Source organism: Desmodus rotundus, chromosome 2 (assembly GCF_022682495.2).
Source record: "Desmodus rotundus isolate HL8 chromosome 2, HLdesRot8A.1, whole genome shotgun sequence".
In the NCBI taxonomy this organism is placed as follows: Eukaryota; Metazoa; Chordata; class Mammalia; order Chiroptera; family Phyllostomidae; genus Desmodus; species Desmodus rotundus.
In genome coordinates this window covers 102998744-103012627 of record NC_071388.1, presented here as the reverse complement: position 1 = coordinate 103012627, position 13884 = coordinate 102998744, and the positions used below count along the sequence as shown (strand labels likewise).

Genomic DNA, 13884 nt, shown 5'->3' with positions numbered 1-13884 from the left:
TCTCTTGCTGCTTCTAAGATTCTCTCCTTATCTTTAATCTTGGGTAATGTAATTATGATGTGCCTTGGTGTGTTCTTCCTTGGGTCCAGCTTCTTTGGGACTCTCTGAGCTTCCTGGACTTCCTGGAAGTCTATTTCCTTTGCCAGATTAGGGAAGTTCTCCTTCATTATTTGTTCAAATAAGTTTTCAATTTCTTCATGTTGTTCTTCTTCTGGTACCCCTATGATTTGGATGTTGGAAAGTTTAAAGATGTCCTGGAGGTTCCTAAGCCTCTCCTCATTTTTCCGAATTCTTGTTTCTTCATTCTTTTCTGGTTGGATATTTCTTTCTTCCTTCTGGTCCACACCATTGATTTGAGTCCGGGTTTCCTTCCCATCACTATTGGTTCCCTGTACATTTTCCTTTGTTTCTCTTAGCATAGCCTTCATTTTTTCATCTAATTTGTGACCGAATTCAACTAATTCTGTGAGCTTCCTGATTACCGGTATTTTGAACTGTACATCTGATAGGTTGGCTATCTCTTCGTTGCTTAGTTGTATTTTTTCTGGAACTTTGATCTGTTCTTTCATTTTGGCCATTTTTTTTGCCTTGGTGTGCCTGTTACATAAAGGGGCGGAGCCTTAGGTGTTCACCAGGGGGGGTAACACTGGTCGCTGTGCTGTGACGCTATACGTTGGGGAGGGGCCAAGAGGGAGCAATGGCACTTACCCCACTCTCTGCCGGATTTCAGTCACTCCCTCTGCCACCCACAATCAAACTGGGCCCCTCTGGTGCTGATTCCTGAGTGGGTGGGCCTGTGCACGCTTTAGGCCCCTGTCGGTCTCTCCAAGGAACTCTCCTGTGACGCTGGGAGTTTCTCCTGCTGCCACCTCAACCCCACGGGTGTTTTCAATCAGAGGTTTGAGGCTTTATTTCCCTGTGCTGGAGCCCTGGGATGCAAGGTCTGTTTTGCAGCCCGGCCTTCCTCCCAGTTTATCTGTGCGGGAATGTGGGGCCACAGGGTCTACCTTATGGGGTCTGCTAGCTGAAGCCTGGCCTGCCCTGTTCCACAATCTGCCACCTTGCTGGGTCCGCCACCTCCGCCTTGCCGCAAGTCCTCTCCACCCCGGGTGCCCGTCTCTGCCCCTCCTACCCGTCTGGATGAATGTTTCTTCTTTATCTGCTTGGTTGTCAGACTTCCATATAGTTTGATTTTCTGTCAGTTCTGTTTTTTTGTTTTTAAATTGTTGTTGTCCTTCTTTTGGTTGTGGGAGGAGGCACAGTGTGTCTACCTACACCTCCATCGTGGCCGGAAGCTCATTCTTGTCATTTTAAAGAAGGCTTATGTATTTCACTATTTTAAGTGCGTATTTCATCAGCCTCTCACACTTGAGACATTTTAAATATACATCAAAGTAATCATGAAAATTACTGGGAGTTGCAAGGAGTCCAGTATTCTAATTAAAATCTGTTGGTGATTTTCAGAATGAAGCAATGACTGGTTCTCATACCCAGAACCGAGTCCTCTCTCGAATCACTCTGGCATTAATGGAGGACACTGGGTAAGACAGCTTTGATAATATTATATGACTTGCTTATTAAAATTAAATGAATGTTAACATTATGCTTAAGATGAAATGAATATTAGCTTAAAAAATTGCTGATTGCCGTAGCTGAGTGACTCAGTATTGTCCCATACACCAAAAGGTCGTAGGTCAGGGCACACACCTTGGTTATGGGTTCTGATCCCCAGTCAGGGCATGTACAGAGGCAACCATTTGATGTTTCTTTCTCACATTGATGTTTCTCTCTCTCTTTCTTCACCCCCCTTCCTTTCCTCTCTTCCTCTCTCTAAAATCAATTAAAAAAATATTCTCAGGTGAAGTACTGGCATTTTACACAGAAGCAAAATATTCTTTAAATTTTGTGTAGTTAGCTATTCATTACCTATAACAACTACATTCATTCAATAAAAATTTGAGGCCCTGAGGTGCAGTAATGAATGGAACAAAATTCCTGGTATTATGAGATTTATTTTCCAATAAGTAGAACCAGGATGAGATGAAGGAAAGATTAATCCAAACAGTTTTTAAAATTATAAATGAAATAGATGATGTTTAAATTCCTGATTTTTAAAGCAGTAGAACCTTCTGATAAAGTGATAGAATACTGTTTTTTAATAACTCCAATGGGAGTCTTTTCCTTTGTTGGTTCCTGGGTCCTTTTGACAAGATTTGTTTTTTGATAGCTTCCTTGCTTTTTGGTGTGGCAGGATGTACCAGGCTGATCACATTTCCCCTGGGCATCAGCCGGTTTTCCAAGGAGCACTGGTTTCTTTTAATAGGAGTAGTTTTTAGAAACCACAGTGTAAGCACTATTCATTACTACTAGATTATCATACTTTACAGTAGACCAAGTTAGGAAATTCATATATTTGAAAAGGAGAAAACAACTGCTGGGTTTTTTTAGTGCCATTATAACATTTTCTCATTTATCCCTGAATAAGCAATAGCCAGCAAAAGTGGTCCTGCTGCTCTCCTTAATAACCTATTTATAGCCCTTTTATAAACAATGCTAGTTTCTTTAAGATACCAGTTGGGTATAGAAGCACCGTGGAGTGTGTGAATCACTAATGAAAAATCATGGCACTAGTGAATTTTTAAACAGTTTTTATTTTTTTCTGAGGTATACAACAGCAACATAGTCCATATGTTTCTAAATTTCTGGAAATATTTTTAAATTCTAGATGTGGAAATTAATTTTGATAAATCCATATGACTTCAGTGTAACTTAACTGAGTTGCTTCTCCCAGTAAAAGACATTATCATTTATCCATCCAGAAACCTGGGAGTCATCTTTGACAACATCCTCCCCCACTTCTTATATGTAATCAATCATAAATCTTTTTTGATTTTTAACTCTCTGGTATCCTTAGCGTCTGTCTACTTTTCTGGTCACCATTGCCTTTATCAAGGCCACCATTACCTTTTACCTGGATTACTATAGTAGATTTTTAAAAATCTATCTCCCTACATCTTAAATGGTTCTTTCTACTGCCCACAGGCTTTCACACACTTTGCACAAGTGTCCTTTAGAAGTTTATTAGGCACAGTACTTTACACAGTAAGAAATACATCATGACTAAAGTACCTGTATATATACATAGTATTAAGAGCAGATAAGTTGACAAGGGTGTTAAGAGGATTCAATGGAGAAAGAAGTTTATTTAACAAACTTTGCTGGGAAACAGGATACCCACAAGCAAAAAAATGAATCCCTACCACACATGACTTAAAAATTAACTCAAAATGGATCAAAGACCAAAATACAAGACCTAAAACTGTGAAAGTCTTAGAAGGAAACATAGGTATCAGTCTTGAGGAAGTGATTTCTTAGATCTGACACAAAAAGCAAAAGCAACCAAGGAAGATAGATAACATGAACTTAATCAAAATTAATAACTTTTTTGCCTCAAAAGACATTATCAAGAAAGCGAAGATCAAATGAGGATGATCCAAGATGGCGGAGGAATAAATGGAAGCTATACTAAACTCCTCCCAGGACCAATTTGGAATTACAGTTAAGTTGTAGAGAAATCATCCTGAAAAACCAACTGAATACTAGATGGAGAAAGCCTTATAACCAAGGAGAGACAGAAGAAGCCACTTCACCACAACAAGACTGGTAGGGAGTGCTTGGAGGAAGCACGAGAGGACTGACTGGGCTCCCACAGGCAGCAACTGAAGTTCTGGAGGGATTTCCAGTGGTTGGGGAGTTTCCCCCTGAGAAGTGTGGGGACTAAACTCAAAGCTGGGCTCCCTAGCCTACAGCACCAGAGCTGGAAAGGAACCCAGATAACATCCAGCTGTGTAAAGCAACAGGGTATCTGTCTGCCAAAGAGAGACGGCTGGGGATGCAAAGAACCTTTTAAAGGGCCAATGCACAAAATTTCATTTGCAGCTAGTTATCCTGGGACATAGAGAGGGCAGAGTGGAATAGAGACACCTGAGGAGGGTCTGTGTTTGGTGGCTCTGGGAAGAGAACTGCATGAAAAGCTACCAGGATCCCTGTGCTGAGTCATTCCCCATACCGTAGAGGGCATCTTTATAAGCAGGGCACTCCTCTCCAAGTGGCATCAACCTGACGGAAAGCAATAAGTGCACCCACAGGAATTAATCTGCCCTGATCTGTGGAACTTAAGATGACTGCTGATGACACTTTGATTAGTTTAACAACCAATTGTTTTAACACCTGAGTAGCTTAATCACTGAGAAGCTTAGCACTAATTAGTTTAACGAACTAAGGTGGAAATTACTATGAACCAGCCAAATGGGAAGACAAAGAAACAGACCCCTAATGAAAGAACAAAAGAATTCTCCTGAAGAAGTAGATGAAATGGAGGTATGAAATTGATCAGATAGAGAGTTTAGAATGATGATTGTAAAAATATACAACAGCATGTAAAAAGATATCGAAACCATAAAAAAAGGATATGTCAGAAATAAAGAATGCAGTATCTGAAATAAATAATACACTGAAGGAATAAACAGGTTAGATGAAGCAGAGGATTAAATCAGTGATTTGGAAGACAAGTTGAAAAAAACACCCAGGCAGTACAGCAAAAAGAAAAAAGAATTTTAAAAAATGAGGAGAGTTTAAGAAACCTTTAGAACAGCGTGAAGCATAACAGCATTCACATCATGGGAATACTAGAAGGAGAATAAAGTGAGCAAGGGATCAAGAACCTATTTGAAGAAATAATGACCAAAAACTTCTCTAACCTGTTTAAGGAAAAAGACACATAAGTCCAGGAAGCGCAGAGAGTCCCAAACAATATGCACCCAAAGAGGCCCACACCAAGACACATCATAATTAAAATGGCAAAACTTAAAGACAGAGAGAATCTTAAAAGAGAAAAGCAGTTAGTTACCTACAAGGGAGCACCAATTAAACTGTTATCTGCTTTCTAAACAGAAACATTTCAGGCCAGAAGGGATTGACATAAAATATTCATGGGATGAAAAGCAAGGACATACAACCAGGGCTACTTTACTTAGCAAGGCTCTCATTTAAAATCAAAACAGAAGTGAGCTTTCCAGACAAGGAAAAACTAAAGGAGTTTGTTAACACCAAACCAGTACTGCAACAAATGTTAGAGGCCTTGCGTTAAGAACAAAAGAAGAAGAAAAAGAGAAGGGAAAAAAAAAGAAGAAAACAGTCTAATAATAAAATGACCCTACATACCTATCTGTCAATAATCACCTTAAATGTAAATGACCTAATTGCTCCAACAAAAGATAGGGTAGCTGAATGGATGAGAAAACAAGACCCATATATATGCTGCCTCCAAGAGACACATCTCAGATGAAAAGATGCACACAGACTGAAAATAAAGAGATAAAAGGATATTTCATACAAATGGGGAAAAAAGATGGGGTAACAGTACTTATATCTGACAAAATAGACTTTAAAGCCATGGCTATACTAAGAGACAAAGAAGGACACTACATAATAATAAAGGAAACAATCCAACAAGAGGATATAACCCTAGTAAACATTTACGCACCCAACATAGGAGCACCTAAGTATGTAAAGCAAATCTTGATGAACGTAAAGGGAAAGAATGACAGAATTACAGTCATAATTGGGGATTTCAACACTCCATTGACTTCAATGGACAAATCTTCTAGGCAGAAAATCAACAAGGAGACATCAGCCTTAAATGACACAGTAGAGGAGGAACCAAGATGGTGGCGTAGGTAGACACACTGCGCCTCCTCGCACAACCAGAACTGACAGAGAATCGAACAGCAAGGGGGACTGACACCAAGGAAACAGAAAATAATCATTCATCCAGACTGGTAGGAGGGGCGGAGACGGGCACCGGGGTGGAGAGGACTCGCGTGGCTGTGGCGGGACTGAGACTGGCAGAGTGTGGGACAAATGGCGCAGGCAGTCCCAGCACTAGCAGACCCTGCGGTCCCACATTTGCACAGATAAGCCCAGAGGGCCGGACTCAGAGTGGCAGAGAGTGGGGCAGGCAGAGTGGCGGGTAGCACCTTGCGGCACCACATTCACCCAAAGATAAACCTGACCAACGGCAGGCAGCGAAGCAGACCGCTGCGCAACCCAGGGCTCCAGCTCGGGGAAATAAAGCCTCAAACCTCTGATTGAAAGCGCCCCTGGGGGTTGGGGCGGCAGGAGAGACTCCCAGCCTCACAGGAGAGGTTGTTGGAGAGACCCACAGGGGCCTAGAGTGTGCACAGGCCCACTTACTCGGGAACCAGCACCAGAGCGGCCCAGTTTGATTGTGGGTATCAGAGTGGAAGATTGGAGTACGGAGGAGAGTGAGGCGGGCGCCATTGCTCCCACTTGGCCCCTCCCTCACGTACAGAGTCACAGCGCAGCGACCAGCATTACCCCGCCCCGGTGAACACCTAAGGCTCCGCCCCTTAAAGTAACAGACGTGCCAAGACAAACAAAAAAAAAAATGGCCCAAATGACAGAACACTTCAAAGCTCCTGAAAAAATACAACTAAGTGACGAAGAGATAGCCAATCTATCGGATGCACAGTTCAAAGCACTGGTTATCAATATGCTCACAGACTTGGTTGAATCTGTTCGAAAAACAGATGAAAAAATGAAGCCTATGCTAAGAGAAACAAAGGAAAATGTACAGGGAACCAATAGTGATGAGAAGGAAACTGGGACTCAAATCAATGGTATGGACCTGAAGGAAGAAACAAACATCCAACCAGAAAAGAATGAAGAAACAAGAACTTGGAAAAATGAGGAGAGGCTTAGGAACCTCCAGGACACCTTGAAACGTTCCAACATCCGAATTATAGGGGTGCCAGAAGGAGAAGAGGAAGAACAAAAAATTGAAAACTTATTTGAACAAATAATGGAGAACTTCCCCGATCTGGCAAAGGAAATAGACTTCCGGGAAGTCCAGGAAGCTCAGAGAGTCCCAAAGAAGCTGGACCCAAGGAGGAACACACCAAGGCACATCATAATTACATTACCCAAGATTAAACACAAGGACCTACATCCAAGATTACTGTATCCAGCAAAGCTATCATTTAGAATGGAAGGGAAGATAAAGTGCTTCTCAGATAAGGTCAAGTTAAAGAAGTTCATCATCACCAAGCCCTTATTATATGAAATGTTAAAGGGAGTTACCTAAGAAAAAGAAGATCAAAAATAGGAACAGTAAAAATGACAGCAAACTCACAGTTATTAACGACCACACATAAAACAAAAACGAGAGCAAACTAGGCAAACAACTAGAACATGAGGGTTGTCAATAAGGGAGTGGGAGGGGGAGAGGGGGGTAAAGGTACAGAGAATAAGTAGCACATAGATGATAGGTGGAAAATAGACAGGGGGAGGGTAAAAATAGTGTAGGAAATGTAGAAGCCAGAGAACTTATAAGTATGACCCATGGACATGAACTATGGGGGGGGAATGTGGGAGGGAGGGGGGTGGGCAGGATGGAGTGGAGTGGGGGGGAAATGGGACAACTGTAATAGCGTAATCAATAAATATATTTAAAAAAAAATGACACAGTAGACTAAATGGATTTAATTGATATCTTTAGAGCATTTCACCCCAAGGAGCAAAATACACATACTTTTCAAGTACACGTGGAACATTTTCTAGGATAGACCGTATGTTGGGACATAAAACAACTCTCAATAAATTTAAGAAGATTGAAGTCATACCAAGCATCTTCTCTGACCACAGTGCTATGTATCTAGAAATCAATCACAAGAAGAACACTGAAAAACATGCTGGACATGGAAGCTAAGTAACATGTTATTAAACAATGATTGGGTTAACAATGAGATCAAGGAAGAAATCAAAAAATGCCATGAAACAAGTGAAAATGAGGACACAATAACCCAAAATCTGTGGGACACTGGGAAGGCAATCCCAAGAGGGAAGTTCATAGCCATTACAGGCCTATCTCAAAAAACAAGAAAAAGCTCAAGTAAACAGCCTAACTACTCTTAAAGGAACTTGAAAAAGAACAACAAACCCCAAAGTGAGTAGAAGAAAGGAAATAATAAAGATCAGAGCAGAAATAAATGAAATAGAGTCAAAAAATTGACACAAGAGATCAGTGAATCCACGAGCTGGTTCTTTCAAAATATAAACAAGATTGACAAACCTGTAACCAGACTCACCAAGAAAAAAGAGAAAGGACCCAAATTAATAACATCGGGAGAAATAAAAACGGACACCAAAGAAATACAAACGATTGTAAGAAAATATTATAAACAACTGTATGGCAACAAACTGGAAAACCTGGATGAAATGGATAAATTTCTAGAAACATAATCTTCCAAAATAAATCCACAATAATCAGAGAATCTGAATAGACAGATTACACCTAATGAAATTGAAGCAGTAATCAAAAAACTCTCAACAAACAAGAGCCCTGGACTGGATGGCCTCACAGATGAATTTTACCAAACATTCTGAGAAGAACTAACACCTCTCCTCAAAATGTTTCATAAAATTTAAGAAGGGGGAAGGCTCCCAAACTCATTTTACGAGGCCAGCATTATCCTAATTCCAAAACCAGATAAAGATAATACAAACAGAAGATTACTGGCCAATATCCTTGATGAATATAGATGCTAAAATCCTCAGCAACATATTAGCAGACCGAACATAGTGATGCATCAGAAAGATCATACACCATGATCAAGTGGGATTTATTCTGAGAATGCAAGGCTGTTACCACATTCACAAATCAATAAATGTGATTCACCACAAAAAAATTGAAGTATAAAAACCACATGATCATATTGATAGATGCAGGAAAAACATTTGATAAAAGCCAGCACCCATTTACAATAAAAACTCTCAACAAAGTAGGAATACAGCACATACACCTAAACATAATAAAGGCTGTGTATGACAAACCCCCTGCCTGCATCAGATTCAATGGGCAAAAACTGCAAAATAAGGAACAAGATAAACATGTCAGCTTTCAGTTCTTTTCTTTAACATAGTACTGGAAGTAATAGCAACAGCAATCAGATAGAAAAAAGAAATAAAATGCAGCCAAATTGGAAAGGAAGAAGTAAAACTGTCTTTATTTGCAGATGACATGGCACTGTACATAGAGAACTGCAAAGATTCCACCAAGAAACTACTAGCACTGATAACTGAATTCAGCATAATAGTAGGATGCAAATTAATATCCAGAAATCAGTTGCATTTTTACATGCTAATAACAAACTAATAGGGAAATTTAAAAAACAATCCCATTCAACAATTGCTTCAAAAAGAGTAAAATACCTAGGAATAAAGCTAACCAAGGATGTAAAAGACCTGTACTCAGAAAATTATACGACACTGAAGAAAGAAATTGAAGAAGATACAAATAAGTGGAAGCATGTACCGTGTTCCTGGACAGGAAAAATTGACATCATTAAAATGTGTATACTACAGAACGCAATCTATAGACTCAGCGCAATTCCTATCAAGAATCCCATGACAGCCCTGGCTGGCGTGGCTTAGTGGATTGAGTGCTGGACTGTGAAGCAAAGGGTGGCTGGTTTGATTCCCAGTCAGGGCACATGCCTGGGTTGCAGGCCAGGTCCCCAGTGGGGGGCACGCAAGAGGCAACCACACGCTGATGTTTCTCTCCCTCTCCTCCCTCCCTTCCCCTCTCTCTAAAAATAAGTAAAATCTTTTTTTAAATAAAAGAATCCCATGACATATTTCACAGAACTAAAACAAATATTTCAAAAATTTAAATGGATCCACAAAGACCCCGAATAGCAACAACAACCTAGATAAAGAAGAACGAAGTTGGAGGAATCACACTACCTAATATGAACCCATACTGTAAGACCATAGTAATCAAAACAGCCTGGTACTGGCATAAAAACAGACACATAGATCGGTGAAACAGAATAGAGAACCCAGAACTAAACCCACACCTTTATAGTCAATTAATATTTGGCAGAGGAAGCAAATACATACAGTGGGTTAAAGAGAGTTTATTCAATCAGTGGTGTTGGGAAAACTGGACAGATACATGCAGAAAAATGAGACTAGACCACCATGTTACACCACACAACAGAATAAATTCAAAATGGATCAAAGACTTAAATGTTAGACCTGAAACTGTAAAAATCCTAGAAGAAAACACAGGCAGAAAATCTTAGACATTGCTCATAGCAATTTGTTATGGGATATATCTCCACAGCCAAGGGAAACAAAAGAAAAAGTAAACAAATGGGACTATATCAATCTAAAAATGTTTGCACAGCAAAGGAAATCATCAACAAAATAAAAAGACAACCCATTAGAATGGGAGAACATATTCATCGAAACATCTGATAAGGGGTGAATATCCAAAATTTGAAAAGAACTTACAAAACTCAACACCAAAAGAACAAACAACCCAATTTAAAAATGGGCAAAGGACCTGAATAGACACTTCTCCAAAGAGGATATACACATGGCCAATAGACATATGAAAAGATGCTCAATACCACTAGTCATCAGAGAAATGCAAATTGAAATCACAGTGAGATACCATCTCACACCTGTCAGAATGGCTATCATCAATAAATCAACAAACATAAGTGCTGGTGAGGATGTGGAGAAAAGGGAACCCTTTTGCACTGCTGGTGGGAATGCATATTGGTGCAGCCACTGTGGAGAGCAGTATGGAGATACCTCAGTTAATTAAAAATGGATCTGCCTTTTGACCCAGTGATCCCACCTGTGGAAATATATCTGAAGGAACCCAGAAGACTAATTTGAAAGAACATAAGCACCCCAATGTTCATTTAGCAGCATTATTTACAATTGCCAAGATATGTAAGCAGCCCAAGTGTCCATCAATAGATGAGTGGATAAAACAACTATGGGACATTTACACAATGGAATTCTACTTGACCATAAAAAAGAAGAAAATTTTACCCTTTGCAACAGTGTGGATGGACCTGAAGAACATTATGCTAAGTGAAATTAGCCCGTCAGAGAAAGACAAATACCATATGATTTCACTCATCTGTGGAATCTAATGAACTAACTGAACTGAAAAGCAAAATAGAGACAGACTCATGGATGGAGAGCAGATGGGGGAGGTTAGGGAGTGGAGGGATTAAACAAAAATGGAAAAGGACTCATGGACATGGACAACAGTGTGGTGATTGCTGGTATAAGGGCATTAAATGGTAATGGAAAATATACAGTAAAGATAGATGTTAAAAAATAAAAATTCATCAAATGAAAAAAGTGAAGAGACAGCTCATAGGATGGTAGAAAATATTTGGAAATCATCCATCTGATATGGGTCTAGTATCCAAAATGTATGAAGGACTCTTATAACTCAACAATAAAAAGACAAGCTGATTTAAAAATGAGTGAAGGATTTGAATAACTATTTCTCCAAAAGAGATTTACGGATGGCCAATAAGTACATAAAATGTTTCTCAGCATCATTAGTCCTCATGAAAAGGCAAATTAAAATGAAGATCCTATTGGTACTTCATACCCACTGGGATGTCTATAATGAAAGAGACAGACAATACCAAATGTTGACAAGGATGTGGGAAAAGTAGAACCCTTGTACATTTCTTGGAAATGTAAAATGGTGCAGCCACTTTGGAAAACACTTCGGCAGTTCCTAAAATGTTAAACAAAGATGTACCATATGATCCACTAATTCTACTCCAAGGTATAATAATATCCAAGAGAATTGAAACCATGTCCACACAAAAATATGTATGTGAAGGTTAACAGCAGCATTACTCATACAAGTAAAAAGTAGAAACTACTCAAAAGGCCATTAACTGACTCATGGATAAAGAAATGTGGTATATCTTTGTAGTAGAATATTATTCAGCCATAAAAAGGAATGAAGTCAAGAGAATGAGAAAACAAGCTACAAAGTAGGAGAAAATATTTGTAAAGGCCTTTTCTAGTAAAGGACTAGTATTCAAAATATACAAAGACCTCTTAAAACTGAACAGTTAAGAAAACAAACAACACAACTATACATGGACAAAAGATCTGAACAGAAAGACCTCACCAAAAAAAATATGCAAAAGTAAGTAAGCATATGAAAAGTCATTCCACATATGTCATCAGGGAAATGCAAATTGAAACAAGATACCACTGTACACCTATTAGAATGACCAAAATCCATAATACTGGCAACACCAAATGCTGCCAAGGATGCGAGACACCAGGAACTTTCATTTATTGCCTGTGGGAATTCAAAATGGTACAGCCATTTGGAAGACAGTTTGGCAGTTTCTTAGAAAACTAAACATATTCTTAGCATAACAACCAAGCAAATGATGCTCTTTGGTACTTAATCAGATGAATTCAAAGTTTATGTCCACACAAAAAAACTGTACATGGATGTTTATAGTAGCTTTATTCATAATTGCCAAAACTTGCAAACAACCAAGTTGTCTTTCAGTATGTGAACAGATAAATAAACCGCAGTACATCCAATCTATGCAATATTATTCAGAGATAAAAAGAAATGCACTATCAAGCTATGAAAAGACATGGAAAAACCTTAAATGCATGTTACTAAGTAAAAGAAGCCAATCCTAAAAGACTATGTTTCCAAGTATATGACATTCTGGAAAAGGTAAAACTAGGTGGGGGTAGGGGAGGAATAGGAAGAACACAGGATTTCAAGGGCAATGAAATTATTCTATATGATATTCTAATTGTGGATACATTTGCCCAAACCTGTAGAATTTTTACTGTGAGCCCTAATGCTAACTATGGACTTTGGGTGATAAGGATGTGTCAAAATAGGTTCATTGATTGTAACAAATGTAGCACTTTGTTGCAGGATGTTGGTAGAGGAATAGGGAATGTGTTGGTGGGACAGGGGATATATGAGAACCCTGTACTTTCCTCTCAATTTTGCTATGAATCTAAAATTGTTCTAGAAAATAAAATTGATTTAAAAAAAGATAGAAGTACTAATAAATGCTTCAATGTGTATCAACCTTTAAATCATTATGCTAAATGAAAGAAGCAGACATAAAATACCACTTTCCATTTCTATGATATATCTAGAATAGGCAAATTCATAGAGACAGGCGGTAGATTAGTGATTGCCAGTGGGAGTGACTGCTGATGGGTACATTGGGTTTTTTTTGGGGGGGAGGTGACGAGAATGTACTGAGGTTAGGTAGTGGTAATGGTTGCACAACCTTGTGAATATACTAAAAACATTGAGCTGTACACATTATAATGGGGAAGTTTCAGATATGTGATTATATCTCAATTTTTTTAAAGGCCCACAGACATTGAAGCCAGAACCTTAGATTCAGATTCTAGCTCTGCCACCTACTCGCTGTATCTTTGCCTCAGTTCTTTCACCTGTAAAACAGGGATGAAAGTGATACACCTCACTTAGTTTTATGTCGTTTCAATGAGTTAATATATATAAAACCCTTAGTACAGTGCTTGGTACATTGTAAATACCAACTAAGTATTAGCTATTATACAGGGTGGGGGCAAAAGTAGGTGTAGGGTAAGTGGAGGCAGTCTGTCTTCCTTACCCAGCTGTCTGGGTAGCTAAGGGAAGCAGTGTTCCCATAGCCTTGGAGGCACCTGATAACTAGTGTTCTCATAGCCTTGAGACTGGGTCCAATAAACTGTTCCCAAAACATGAAGTGAGCTTGCATGCACAGAACTATGTTATGTTACATAATGTTCTGGCAGTTTTCCGGATTCGTTCCCCTCTAGGACTTAAACAGGTGGGGACTCCCTGCTGGGGACCATGATGATGAGAGACACACGAGGAGACAGGTGCCACGATGGGTGCCATGCTGGGGAGCAAGGGCCATGACATGACACATGCAGATAGACACGCAGCTTGCAGGGTGTGTGGCTTGCCCA

The 13884-nt window shown here is 39.4% G+C and overlaps 1 protein-coding gene across 2 annotated transcripts in view; it reads left to right on the top strand.

Annotated features, from left to right (window-relative positions):
• The window catches only part of LMLN (leishmanolysin like peptidase), a 79511-nt gene that overhangs the window by 35618 nt on the left and 30009 nt on the right, over nt 1–13884 (top strand). For both annotated transcript variants that reach the window (XM_024578072.4, XM_045185936.2), the window contains exon 11: nt 1465–1541. In XM_024578072.4, coding sequence (XP_024433840.2) covers nt 1465–1541 — 77 coding nt within the window. The remainder of the gene's footprint in view (nt 1–1464; nt 1542–13884) is intronic.